Source organism: Betta splendens, chromosome 16, assembly GCF_900634795.4.
Source record: "Betta splendens chromosome 16, fBetSpl5.4, whole genome shotgun sequence".
Taxonomy (NCBI): Eukaryota; Metazoa; Chordata; class Actinopteri; order Anabantiformes; family Osphronemidae; genus Betta; species Betta splendens.
Window position 1 is genome coordinate 11752215 of NC_040896.2, and position 12558 is coordinate 11764772.

Consider the following 12558-nt stretch of genomic DNA (forward strand, 5'->3'; position numbering starts at 1 on the left):
TGATATCTTATCGTGAAACAGAGTTGGAGGCTAAACACAAGCCAGACTGGACACAAGTAGTGGAAAACAAAACTAAAGCGGGAGTTACTGCGACTTCCCTCTGAGTTACATTGTGTCTTGACTCCAACACACAAGAGGAGACTGGATTCAGCCCATCCCTTCCTGGAGCGTCGGCGATCCAGAGAGGGCAGGCTCAGCAATGTCTTGTGGGTGAGTCTTCATGTCTGTTAAAACTAAACACATTTTTCTGTTGTGTACTTGTCTTTGTAAGATGTTTTTATTATTTGATATGTTTCAATTTGACACTTTCACTTCAAGTTTTACTTTTTTATGTTATCTATTTTCTTGTGTCCTCTTTTTAATTCATCTTTACATAAATGCACTCTTACATCTATCTGTAGTTCATAACCCCGTACGTACATTTAGATGAAGATATAATTTTTCTAATGTTTGATGTTATTAAAGTATAGTAGTGATCTGGATGATCTCATCCTTGGAGATAACTACCAGGGTCCACAAGTTGTGTAACTCCATAATACCATGAAAACAACCTTTAGAAGTGCACTTAAAGTGCAATTAGATCGAGGCCTTGAAAATACTCAAACAAGTTTAAGTTGGAATTGAAACATAGAATAAAAAGTGAGTTGTTACATCATTATTTATTACAATGTTTCTCATGCGTTGTGTGTAAAGTACATTCTAAGTAGACACAACCCGATGCGTTGCAACAGTGTGATGTGTTGCAACAGTCACCAGATTGACCAAATCTTGGAACCGGTCTAAGGCTGCAGAAGAACAAAGCGCGTTGTGTTTGCCACATTGTGCGCTTGCCATCGCGCTGCACACGTCCTGCAGCTCGTGAGATGAAGGTCGGTTGTGTCACTCGAGAGAGAGGGAGGAGGGGGGAGCCAAACCGAGCTCAGCTGTTAAACGTGAGGGTGTGTGAGGAGGGTAATGCAAACGGCAATGGCTGGCGTTAACCACCGCAGGCGACACCTGCAGCGCAGTGTGTGTCTGCGAGAGCGAGCGCGGAGGCCTCGCTAAAACCTACAGTCTCAGCTCGTCAGCGCTACACTTGTATTCTTCTGCATGGATATTAAAGGCCACATAGCCAACAGTTCACACGCAGGCTGCGTGACACATTAATCACAGACCTGTGCTTAATTACGACGGCCCTCGTAATATATGGTTTAGATTATTGCTTAGTGTGGAGCAGTTTTAGCGCCTCGGTGGTCTGATAATGAAACAAAGTTCACAGTTGCAAATGGTTTACAAGCTGAAAGTAGTAGTGCGCACGGGGGGGGGGGGGGGGGGGGGGGGGGGTTCAGCTGCGAATAAGGAAGTGATCTGTGCCTGTAACCTTTGTGTGCAGCCAACGCACATATATACACACCTGGAAGTGCAGAGCAAACAGACGGCAGTGGAAGCAGACAGGTGGGCAGGCAGAGAGAAGCTCTGTAAATAGAGAGAGATACAGGGTGGGCTGGCTGTTTGTGTTCTTCAAAACACAACGTTGGAAGTTGGAATGACTGGACGGACACCTTTCCTACTGATTCATCGATGAACGGACCAATTTGAGGCAATTTCCAGAGTTGAAATCCTGCTCTGGCCCCAAATATGATGGCTTTTTGTTGTGGTCAGCCCAGTGTCTGCTGAAGGAGTTGCGCTCTCCGAGCTGCATGTATTTTGGTTCCTGTCTTGCTTTCACTATTTTGTGAAAGGGGACGTAAAAAGGAAGGAAGGGGCGAGCGAGAGAGAAAACGACACAGAGGAGGAGGAGAGAGACGTATACGGGCAGCGCGTCTTGGCAAGTGGCAGTTGTTTTCAGGCGCAGCTGAGAAGAGTAAGTGTTTACCTGCTTTGCTTTTGGGATGGAGAGGAGTTGGTCGGGAGGAGGAGAGTGTACGGTTAGCGGTTCAGAGATACAGCTACTTGTATATCGATAGAAATGAGTAAATGTGTGACAGCACGAGTTAGAAAGACTGTATTAAAGCAAGATGACTGGTGAAAAGTGAGGAAGTGGGCACCAACTGAGCATTTGTGTGACTGCAATGACAAAAATGTCCCGACTTATGCTTTTGGTCTGCTCGTGTTCAGATACAAGTCTTTACTGATTGCTCTTCTTCTCTTTGGTCCCAGAAGAAGTAGAGCGACATCATGGTTCGGTGAGTCCAGTATGCTTCAGACGCTATAATGCTGTTAGTCAACTCTGAGTTTTGTGCAAAGCGTGATGACAACTTCTCCTTTTCCATTCCTCCTTCTCTTTCTCTTGCCCAGCTGTCGACTCGTCCCGCTCTGTTCCTCTATCATGTGATTTGTGATGTGTGGCGCTCTGATCTGCTGTTTGTCATTAGATAATGTGTCATAAGTTATGCTTTTCTTCAGCCGTTGAGTCAGAAAACGAAAAAAACTTAGCTGCTTATGCTTCTCTGGGAACTCAAGCGTTAAAGAATAAAGTCATCAAGTCAAGTCTGAACTTGTTCTGAAAAACACAAACACAATTGGGGCTTCACCTCGTTCAAATGTGTTCTATAACATTCTACGACGGTAGAACAGAGAAAAGGGCCAAATGGAACTAAGGCAATGGGAGGATGCTTCTATTGTTGTGTGAATTAGAGCCTCTGAGTCGAATCACACTGCAACACAGGTTTGTCGCTCATTCATGGCTCCGGCGTGAGAGAACGGCAAACGCCGGGTTTGTGCTGGTGTAGTTATTACACAGAGCACAACTCCAGGTCACTGTTAGCATGCATTCAAATTTTATCTATATATATATATATGTATATTCTAATACTCTTTACACTGATGGTCAATGCAGCGTAATTAAGCATATTTGAGATGAAGTGTGTGTAAGTTACACGGCTGTGTTTCTACAGACACATCTGTTATTATAGAATATTAATAATTAACAATAATGACGAATCAAAAGCAGGGACACAGCTGTGTCGCAGTAAAGCAAATTCTGACCAGCAAATATGTCAAACTGCTCTATATTTAAGCTCTGTATTTAGAGTTTAATGTAGGTTAATAGACCAGGCTGCTGCCCTTGATTTACATTCAATATACATTCATATTCGTTTGATGGGCTGTTTTGTTCCAGTAGCTAAATCTTTCTGGAAATAACACGTGTGCGGACGTTGGTGGTTTGTCGTTATACAGTATGTGTCAACAGGACTCTATTTGTCAGCTAGCGCTGGGTGCAGTTATATTCACCCTGGGCGTGCTGTTAATATGTGAATGCAGGTGGTTCCACAGAGACATCACAGGGCTGCAGGCCGAGGACATGCTGAAGACTCGGGGCACTCACGGCAGCTTCCTGGCTCGACCCAGCAAGAAGAACGTCGGAGATTTCTCCCTGTCCGTCAGGTATGAATGCGTCCACTCCTCAGCTGGAGGGAATCCTACCTCCCCCTAAGTTTAAAAATACCGAACCCCAAAGCGGAACATAAATCATGTTCATTCCAAGCATAATGATGCGGCGAATGCTGGCCTCTCTTCTTGACTGTGTTTTAAAGCTCACGGTTTATTACCTAGTAGGTTTACAACTCTGGGACATCACACTTATCAGTGGAGCCCTGTGGGCACAATTAAATCACATCTGGCACGAATCAATAAATACAGTGAATTACAGAAAGAAAAGATGATTTATTTGTATTTGTACTAATTAAATACAGACATGAAGTAAAATGTCTTGCGATACTCAGCGAGTAATATAATATAAGCTGAAACCTCTGCACAATACATTTGCTTGATACCATCTTTTTATGATCGTCAGCTCTGATCGATTGAATTCGTGATTGTGATGTTCTGTACTGAGAAACGCCTTTGAGCCGATGCTCGATCCAGTGATGCTGGACCCGCTGAATGCAGCTGTACTGTGGTCAGTTCCTGTGGAAGTATTGTGTTCTTTCAGAAGCAGAACTTGTGCAGATCACTTTTGTAATTATGAATGCATGGTTTTTTAGAAGACAATGATCAGTGTGGGAGGTAGAGGCAACGGGTGACTCTGTTGAAACAAACACATATACCCTGACGTATCAGATGTGTAATAAAGATCAGCTGGAGCCTTCAATGTACACATTGTCCCGTGGATCAGGTGGCAGAAGCTCCAGTCACAAAGTGGAACAGTGCCTAACGTGACATTTACATTGGCAGTAAGGACATTAGTGAAGTAGAACTGTAGCTACAGACAACTCACATTCTATCTGTGAACATATTTAAGAAAAGCAGCCTAGAAAAAACATAAGAAGAGCGCCCGTTATGTCTGTGGTGCTGTCGAGCTGTGTGTGGCTCGGCCCATGGTCTTTGATTTAAAGGTAGGGACCACCTTTGCCCTGTGTTCAAGCGGGAGACAGGGTCTCCTCCTTGATGTCCTCACAGGCTCGAGGCATCGCTGACTGGTGTGACGAGGGTCAGGGAGCTGTGCATCGTAGGCACAGGTCTCAACCTGTGGCAGGTTTACAGTAGAACCTATGTTAATTAGCCCACAAATATAATGTGAGTGATAACATGCAAGTGCAGGTTTCCCCAGCAGCTATATGTAAAGCACATGGAGCTGATGGTAAAGCTTATCTATTATTAATAGATGCTCAGGAAGACAGACAACCTGCAAAAGCCTTTTTTCCACCGCCGTCAGAAGGTTCCTGACAGTTGCTTACTGTTTGTTCTCTCTTCAGGGTGGGCGAGCTGGTGACCCACATCCGCATCCAGAACACCGGCGACTACTACGACCTGTACGGCGGCGAGAAGTTCGCCACCCTGTCTGAGCTGGTGGAGTACTACACGGCGGAGAACGGCATCCTCCAGGACAAGGACGGCACCGTCATCGAGCTCAGATACCCCTTCAACTGCTCCGACCCCACCACAGAGAGGTCTGTGCGCTCTCCACACGCCATCTTTCTCCCCCGGCAGGTTATTGTGGGCCACATGCGCCGGCCTGTATGAGCTGCCTCCACCTACACCCTTGGGTTAAGTGTAATTGTGTTTGGTTAGGTGGTTAAGTTTGCATCCAACGCTCTACCGATGTGACTTACTGGGGATAATAAGTGTCATTTGTAGGTCTTTATATTCCATGTAGCTCTAATCTTTTCCTCCGGGGGAAATGCTTTTCATCTGAAGACACTTTTGAATTATTTAGATGTAACAGAATCTTTGTTTGTCAGAATGTGAGTCATTAACATTAAACACCCACTCTGCTAGACATCGACAGCCTCCAGGCGTTATTCCCTCACGTGGCTCATAACTGAGGCTTATGGATTTGATGTCAGCGGTGTCGCCTGATCAAGTACATTAAGAAAGCACTGTAGTCCTTTTATTGTGTTTAATGCTTTAATTTTTTTTTACTTTTAATTAAGGAGCAACATTTGGATTGTTGGTTAATGTGTTTCCTCCTGTGATCATTTTTATGCCGCTTCAGCAACAATAATAGCGTAAAGATAAGTCGTACTTAAATTAAGAAAAATTTTAACTTTGAGCTCCTGCTCAAAGGCACACCTGCTGGGATCAACTGGGTTTCAACAACAAGCGACCTCCTGCTTCCCAGACCAGCTCTACCCACTCAGCCACCACACCTCATCTGCTTGGGAAGGCATTATATGCCATGAACCATTCATCAGATGTCCGTATGCTGTCTAAAATATATATAAAGCGATGCAGAAGGGGATCGAAAACGTTTCAGTTACTCCTCCAAATTCAGACGACGGCACATTTTTATTTGGTTTTAAAAACCTCTGATATTTATCAGACAGGCCCAAAACCGTTTAAACAAAGACAGCAGAAGCATGCAGCTCCTTTAGTGGTAGCATGTTAAATAAACATGTAAGAAGATTTAATTTCCTTCTTCCCGTCTTTATATAAAACAAAATTAGATAAAAATGACCAAATTTTCAACAGTATTATACAAAATAGGCGAATGTTCTACATTCACAAAACCGAAACCAGACCGTCGTAACTAAAACGTATGGAGGTTTATTCCCACTTTCTTGGATATTTTTAATAATTTGTTTGCAAGAACTGGAAACAAAATTGTTCTTTCTTCCCGTATTGAAGAAAGAAGCATCAGCAGTTTCCCAGACAAATGCCACGTACGCACCTCAAACCCCTCTTGGTGATTTGCATGTTAGGATTTGATATTTAGGGTTAGAGCAGCTGATCTAGTTTGTTTTTTCCACAGCTGAACACACACAATATATGAAGAAGCTACAAAACAGCGACTTACTCACACTGTTATTTATTAATATGCATTCACATGAAATCTTCAGTCTTGCAGTGGAACGTATTTCTGTTGTACTATCACCACATGAAACGCTTTCTTTCTGTTGGTTTACTTTTTACTGTTAGTAACTGTAGCTCGCACGCACGTCTGCTACTAAAGATAGATACGCGATGATTTAGCAGATATTTTAATGCGCGTTCGAGTTCGCGGCCCTTTACATAATAGACACCTGCAGACGGCTGCTGTCAGCAGATCAAAATCATAATTCATTTTCCATTTGTCAAATGCAGCTTCAAATAGGAGGGCTGGTAATTTACATTCTAGGGCCACGAGCAGCTGGAAACGTTAGCTGGTTCACAGCAGGTTCATTTCCAACAAGAGACTCACATACAGTATCGCTGCTTTTATGAGTCAAGGAGGACACTACTTTCTATCTCATGTCTTGTGTGAGCTGCCACCCCCCCCCCCCCCCCGGCCTTGTCTCTCTGTCAGTTGTCTAACTTCCCTTTTGTTGCTGCGGTTGGAAACTTTAAGTTTTGACAATTTTGAAAGCAATGGCCAGACCTCGCTCGTCTTCCTCTATTACGCACTCCATCATGTTCTTGCTCACTCACTGTCTTCCTCATCTCAGCCCGATCTGGCTCCTTCTCAGCAGAGCGTGTTGATGCACAATTAAAAATTCACCCTAGGAAATGAGTTTTGACGTGTCTGTATATCTGGCAGATCATCTCTTCTCAGAAAAAAGGATAAATGTGGTGTTTTTGCTTGTTGGTCAGCTGCGACTGATTGATTAATGCAGCAATTCAACCCCTGCTTTATGCGTTAGGATGCGTCTGCTTATCACTTAATCCAAGACACATGCTGCAGAGTTCGAGGTGATATTAGACTCATTTTGCATGAAACGATTGCAACCAATCATCTTATGTGAAATATATACCATGACTCAACAACTTACTAATTGTAATTTGCGAAATCATAAAGAAAGCAAGTGCGGCGTAAGGCGAGGGGGGGGGGGGGTCTGAGGTTGTTTTGTGTCGATGCGAGGGGAGGAGGAATGGAGCTATAAATAATTTGTCCTCTTCAGCCACGAAATCTGTCACCAGAAATTTTCCGACCGCAAAGCAGGAAGTTTCGAAGAAGAAATCGAGAACCGTGCCTAAAATTAAGTCACTAACCCGGCCGAGTGCGCACACACTCATGTACACACAGACGCCGCACGCAGGAGCGGAGCGAGAGCACGGTGATGGACAGAAATGTGACCTGCTTCTAGCGCCGGCGTCGGTCTGTGCCGTTTTGAACTGTCCACCTAAAGCACCCGACTCCTCTGCGGCTTTCTGCTCCTGTCTTTTGCTCACATGCAAAGCTGAAGCCGGGCGGCGGCGGAGGAGATGGAGGATGTTCTGTTTGTTTCTTTTTATAGGTCACATCAGTGAACCTTCGCCACACGCACACGCAAAATTAGTTCTCACGCAAGTCCTCTGTGTTGTTCCGGCTTCAGGTGGTACCACGGTCACCTCTCTGGGCCGAACGCGGAGAAGCTCCTCACCGTGCGCGATGAGCCGGGGACCTTCCTGGTCAGAGAGTCGCTGTCCAAACCTGGAGACTTCGTCCTGTCGGTGCTGACGGACGAGAAGAGGGAAACAGGAGCCAAGAGGGTCTCCCACATCAAGATCATGTGTCAGGTACAGATCTACATGTGCTACACGCGGGTTACGGCAATGCAGAGCTGAAGCCTGGGTTTGCTTTTGGTCATTCTTGTGCAGTGAATATACAGAATCAGTCCCTGAGGCAGGTTCACTTCACATTAAGACGCTGAGGGGTATTCCCGAGGTTGAGCAGTGCACTTTGAAACGGGTTCAAAGTCTCATTTCCCCCATATTACGCAAGAAAAGACGCGCTGATATTTCAACAATAGGTCTCCAGTAAGTGTTAGGGCAACTTTTACTTCAGTCGGTCACTGTTGTTCACAAGCACTGAACGCTCCATTACTGAATAAGACATAATTAGATGTCGACACAGACTCCCAAGAACGTGGGTGACAACATTCAGGGACGCAGCAACAGGTCAAAGAAATCTCACATCTTTGTCTTCAGAGACTCTGTCTTCCTGTCATCAATTTTTAGCTGTGGTTGAGCTAAAAGGAAACCTAATTTCTTATTTAAGGTCCAAAAGCTTAACGTGAGATTACTGTAGGGGCTGTTTCATGAACATGTGGCAGAGATCAGTCCATCCAGTCTGTAGAGGACCTTGAATTATTGAATGGTATCATTTATTTAAACTGGTTAAAACTAAATGCTGTGTGTCCAGAGCGACAGGTATACAGTAGGAGGCTCAGAGATGTTTGACACGCTCACAGACCTGGTGGAGCACTACAAACGCAAAGGCATCGAGGAGATCTCCGGGAACTGGGTCTATCTCAAACAGGTGAGCCGGAGAAAGCAGGTCACAATGAGCGGCACGATAACTAGCCATATATGAGCCCTAGCGCGTTGCTCATGGGCCAGCTGCCCACAGATGGAAAGATTATTCACACACTGTTCACGTCTCCAGGTCGATTCGTCATCCTCTTCTTCTCATTTCAGCCGTACTACTCCACCAGAGTGAACCTGGCCGACATCGACAGCAGGGTGAAACAGCTGGACCAGACGCTGCAGCAGGAGCAGGACTGCGAGGGACAGAAGTGCAAGGCGGGCTTCTGGGAGGAGTTTGATGTAAGGCTCAGTGTAACACCCACAGGAATGAGACGTGGTCTTCATGCAAACCTGCCTGAAGTGTCCCTCAGTCCTGCTGTACTTACTGTGGTCCACTAGAGAGCAGAGGTAGTATACTCCCATCTTGTGGTGATGGTGGACAGCCTCTGAACTATTACATACATACTAACAACAGGCACAGGACAAGTGTTTTCTTGTTTGCTTCGTGTCCAACCAACAGATTAAAACCCAGATATAATCTGTTTATAGTATGAAACACAAACACACAACAGGAAAAGCAACAAGTGCACAGAACAGGAAGTTAAGAATATAGGCAGTGTTTGCCTATAAATGACTTAGTAGTGAATGAATTCATTGGTGACTAATTGTGTTGCATGTGGTGGCGACACAACTCGGTTCAGTAGGAACCTGCTTTGTATATAGCACTGAACTGGAACCGTGATCTCTCCTTCTAGGCTCTGCAAAAGATGGAGGCGAAGGTGAAAAAGAGCAGAGAGGAGGGACAGAGACCCGAGAATAAGAGCAAGAACCGCTACAAGAACATCCTTCCCTGTGAGCCTGTGTGTTCGCTTCATCCAGATGTTTACGGTTACTGGCTTCCTCCGTGTCCTCACTTTATCCACTTGTTTCCTCCCACAAGTCAACGAAACCAGGGTCATCCTGAAGAACGCTGATCCCAGTGTTGTGGGTTCGGACTACATCAACGCCAACTATGTCAAAGTAAGTGTCCAGATCCGCTGAGCTCCCAATAAAGGATGTAGTTGTTGTGTTGACTGTGTTAATGTTCTGCTGCTGGTTTTCGTCCCCTCTGCGTCTCCAGAACAATTTGTACGAGTCCATAGATCAGAAAGTTTACATCGCCACTCAGGGATGCTTGGCGACAACGGTCAACGACTTCTGGCAAATGGTGTGGCAGGAAAACACACATGTGATCGTCATGACAACGAGGGAGGTTGAGAAAGGACGGGTTCGTTTTGTTTCAACTGTTCTTTGTATTGAAATGATCCACATGTCATGATTGTTCATGATAGTTCTTCTGTCGGCGCAAAGTATTTTGAGTTGTTGCCCAGAAAACATACAAACTAAACATATATAAACACTCGGAGAAACCACAAACTAAAAGATCAAAAACCTGAAACAAAAATGTGATTTTATTTTTTAATTTCTCTGCAGAACAAATGCGTGCCGTACTGGCCACAGCTTCACAGCACCAAGGAGGCGGGGCGCTACGTGGTGACCTGTACCTCAGAGAAAGAGATGCCCGATTGTATAGTCCGTTGTTTGGAGATCTGTCCTGTGGACAAGGTAACCTCACACATCTGCAGGTCAGGTGTCAATGTACAGCAGCTGATCGTTACATGTTTTTTATTCACTTTTGCCTTTTTTTCTGCATTTAATAGCCGAAATCTTTTCGCAAAGTCTGGCACTACCAGTACCTGAGCTGGCCCGACCACGGCGTCCCCCAGGAGCCCAGCGGGGTCCTGGGCTTCCTCGAGCAGGTGAACAGTAAACAGAAGGAGTTCCCTAACTCTGGGCCCATGATCATTCACTGCAGGTACTGTGCCCAAAGTGCCCATCGTTTCCTTATATGATGGGAACATTTATTCACTTTTCTTTCTCATTTGCTTTGTCTTCAGTGCCGGGATCGGTCGCACAGGCACCATTGTGGTGATCGATATGATCCTTGAGTCCATTGACAGTATAGGTGAAAAACAATGAAATCAGTTTTAAAGTCCATAGTTTTTCAGTGATTGTTCCTCCATCTCATGATGTCCTGTCTCTATCTTCCCGCAGGTATTGACTGTGATATTGACATCCCAAAATACATCCAGATGGTGCGAGAGCAGCGCTCTGGGATGGTGCAGACGGAGGCCCAGTACAAGTTCATCTACCTGGCTGTGTCTGAGTGCATCCAGAGCACCAAGGCCAAACAGAACGCTAGCATGGTGAGAAACGACACAGAGATGTACCGGAATATGTCAACACATCTGTGACACGTCATCGGAGCCGGTGAACGTGGAACGCCGCCGTGACCTCTCTCTCGCTTTCCCTTCCCCAGGAGGCCGAGACGGAGTACGGGAACCTGCAGCTCAGGCACCAGCCGGCGAGCCGGAAGGTTTCAAAGTGAGTGAGCGCGTGTCTGTTTCTAATGCGTTCACGCCGCTGCGCTGAACCTCGCACCGACGTCCTACTTTCTTCAGAAAAAAAGAGAAAAACAGGAGCTAGTCACTGTCTTCAGCAGAGTCAGCAGGTTGTGGAGGAAGAGCTGAGCTGTGGGTGGAGGGGGTGGGGCTGTGTAGCGTCAGCTGGACTTCATTTTGGTTTCAAGCTCCTAGTGCGACACATCCACTTGTTTTATACCTGCGTTAGTGGTATCTAAGCTGGAAAAAAGCACTCTGCGCCACCATTTTGGTTCCATTTGCTTCTCCTCGAGTTGCACTAAAGTGACCCTGACCGAGACAATGAATCATCTCTCTATAAGCACTGGCTCTAACGTATCTACGGTTTCATTTTAAGACTTCACTGCCCCTAAACTATTTCAAACCTCACGCCCTTCTCATCTTGCTCATACGTGATCCGTTTGCAACACAGGCTTCCTGTTAAAACAAGAACTTAGTGTAAAGTCAGCATCCGATGGGCGACAGAGATAAGACGGATCGTTTTAGCTGCATCTAAACTGAAGCGGTGGACTTTTCCCCTCTGCGTGACCGCTCCTGTGACCTCTGGGCCCAAGCACCTCCCCGGGTCAGGGACAATGTGCTACCTAATCAGCTGGGGAAGCTAGGCGGCACACATGGAGCACAATGGATAATGAGCCCGAAACGCTGTAAACTCTGACCCACTTGGACCGCGCCGGCGTCCTTGTTGGTTAACCTGCAGCCGGAGCGGCGTCTAACCCAGTCCCGTTTCCCCTCTCTCTCCTCCAGAAACAAGGATGACGTGTACGAGAATCTGTCGAAAGGGAAGAAAGACACAAAGAAGTCGAAGTCGGACAAGAAAAGCGGCTCAGTGAGGAAAAAATAGAAGTATCTCAGCGTGTCATGTTATTAATCTGATGCAGGTTTTTGTTTGTTACCTAATTTGTCTCCTGAATGATGCAGTTGTTTGAAATAAAGGTTGAAAACCTGTGAGGAGGTTGTTGCGTGATTGTTGTTTTTTTCATCACACATTTTATTTTTGAACGAGTTGTTTTTTCACACAAGTCTTACTTCATCATGAGTTTCCATTTCTAGCTTCGCCAAAGACAACCTGTTGATTCACAGCCCATCGTTTCCTCAACAGCACCTTCAAAATAAGACGTTTTAATCTTTCATGATGACATGGGTATAAGGTCATTAACACATAAATCAGCTTCTTGCTGGAGCTGTAATCTTTCTAGAAGAGCTAATATGACGCTTTAGGATTTTTTTACCTTCGCACGTGACGCTGATAATGATTAACACATGTGGCCAGACTTTTTCGCCCAGTCTCGCTGGACTGCATATGAAATCCCAGTGTCCTCTGGTCTTAAGATAAGCCTCCATGCGCTCGGACTGTTGACTCGCTGGTCAGCGTCCACAGCGTGAACTCTCACATGTGCGTGAAACGCGCTCGGCTCCAGCCCTCCCGCACGTTCGGATCCGAAGCGCCGCC

At 45.7% G+C, this 12558-nt stretch overlaps 1 protein-coding gene and 1 long non-coding RNA gene across 5 annotated transcripts; one reads left to right on the plus strand and one right to left on the minus strand.

Annotated features, from left to right (window-relative positions):
- The first annotated feature begins 184 nt into the window (after positions 1–184).
- ptpn6 (protein tyrosine phosphatase non-receptor type 6) lies at positions 185–12056 on the plus strand. Of its 4 annotated transcripts, XM_055503103.1 has the most exons (17): positions 1408–1843; positions 2140–2165; positions 2278–2647; positions 3244–3366; positions 4677–4871; positions 7713–7896; positions 8522–8638; positions 8797–8925; positions 9381–9477; positions 9566–9645; positions 9746–9892; positions 10099–10230; positions 10326–10480; positions 10563–10630; positions 10720–10871; positions 10985–11049; positions 11853–12056. In XM_055503103.1, the coding sequence occupies exons 3-17, from the start codon at positions 2592–2594 to the stop codon at positions 11947–11949; spliced, it is 1797 nt and encodes a 598-aa protein (XP_055359078.1). In that variant the 5' UTR covers positions 1408–1843; positions 2140–2165; positions 2278–2591; the 3' UTR covers positions 11950–12056. The 4 variants fall into 4 exon arrangements, with proteins under 4 accessions (XP_028984826.1, XP_055359078.1, XP_028984827.1 ...); XM_029128994.3 differs by lacking the exon at positions 2278–2647 and having other exon boundaries at positions 1409–1843; XM_029128995.2 differs by lacking the exon at positions 2278–2647 and having other exon boundaries at positions 1409–1843; positions 2143–2165.
- On the minus strand, positions 12002–12477 carry LOC114842988 (uncharacterized). The gene is made up of 3 exons (XR_003783521.1): positions 12338–12477; positions 12135–12210; positions 12002–12050 (listed from the first exon to the last, which is right to left on the minus strand). It is a non-coding gene; the product is annotated as an uncharacterized LOC114842988 (long non-coding RNA).
- Positions 12478–12558: the final 81 nt, after the last annotated feature.

What these genes read in the sequence shown, in the direction of transcription:
- ptpn6 (XM_055503103.1), top strand. Translation starts at nt 2,592, where the DNA reads ATGCTTCTATTGTTGTGTGAATTAGAGCCTCTGAGTCGAATCACACTG. An exon ending in GGGAGGTTGAGAAAGGACGG is followed by an intron (nt 9,893 to 10,098) that starts GTTCGTTTTGTT and finishes ATTTCTCTGCAG; the next exon opens with AACAAATGCGTGCCGTACTG. An exon ending in AGATCTGTCCTGTGGACAAG is followed by an intron (nt 10,231 to 10,325) that starts GTAACCTCACAC and finishes TGCATTTAATAG; the next exon opens with CCGAAATCTTTTCGCAAAGT.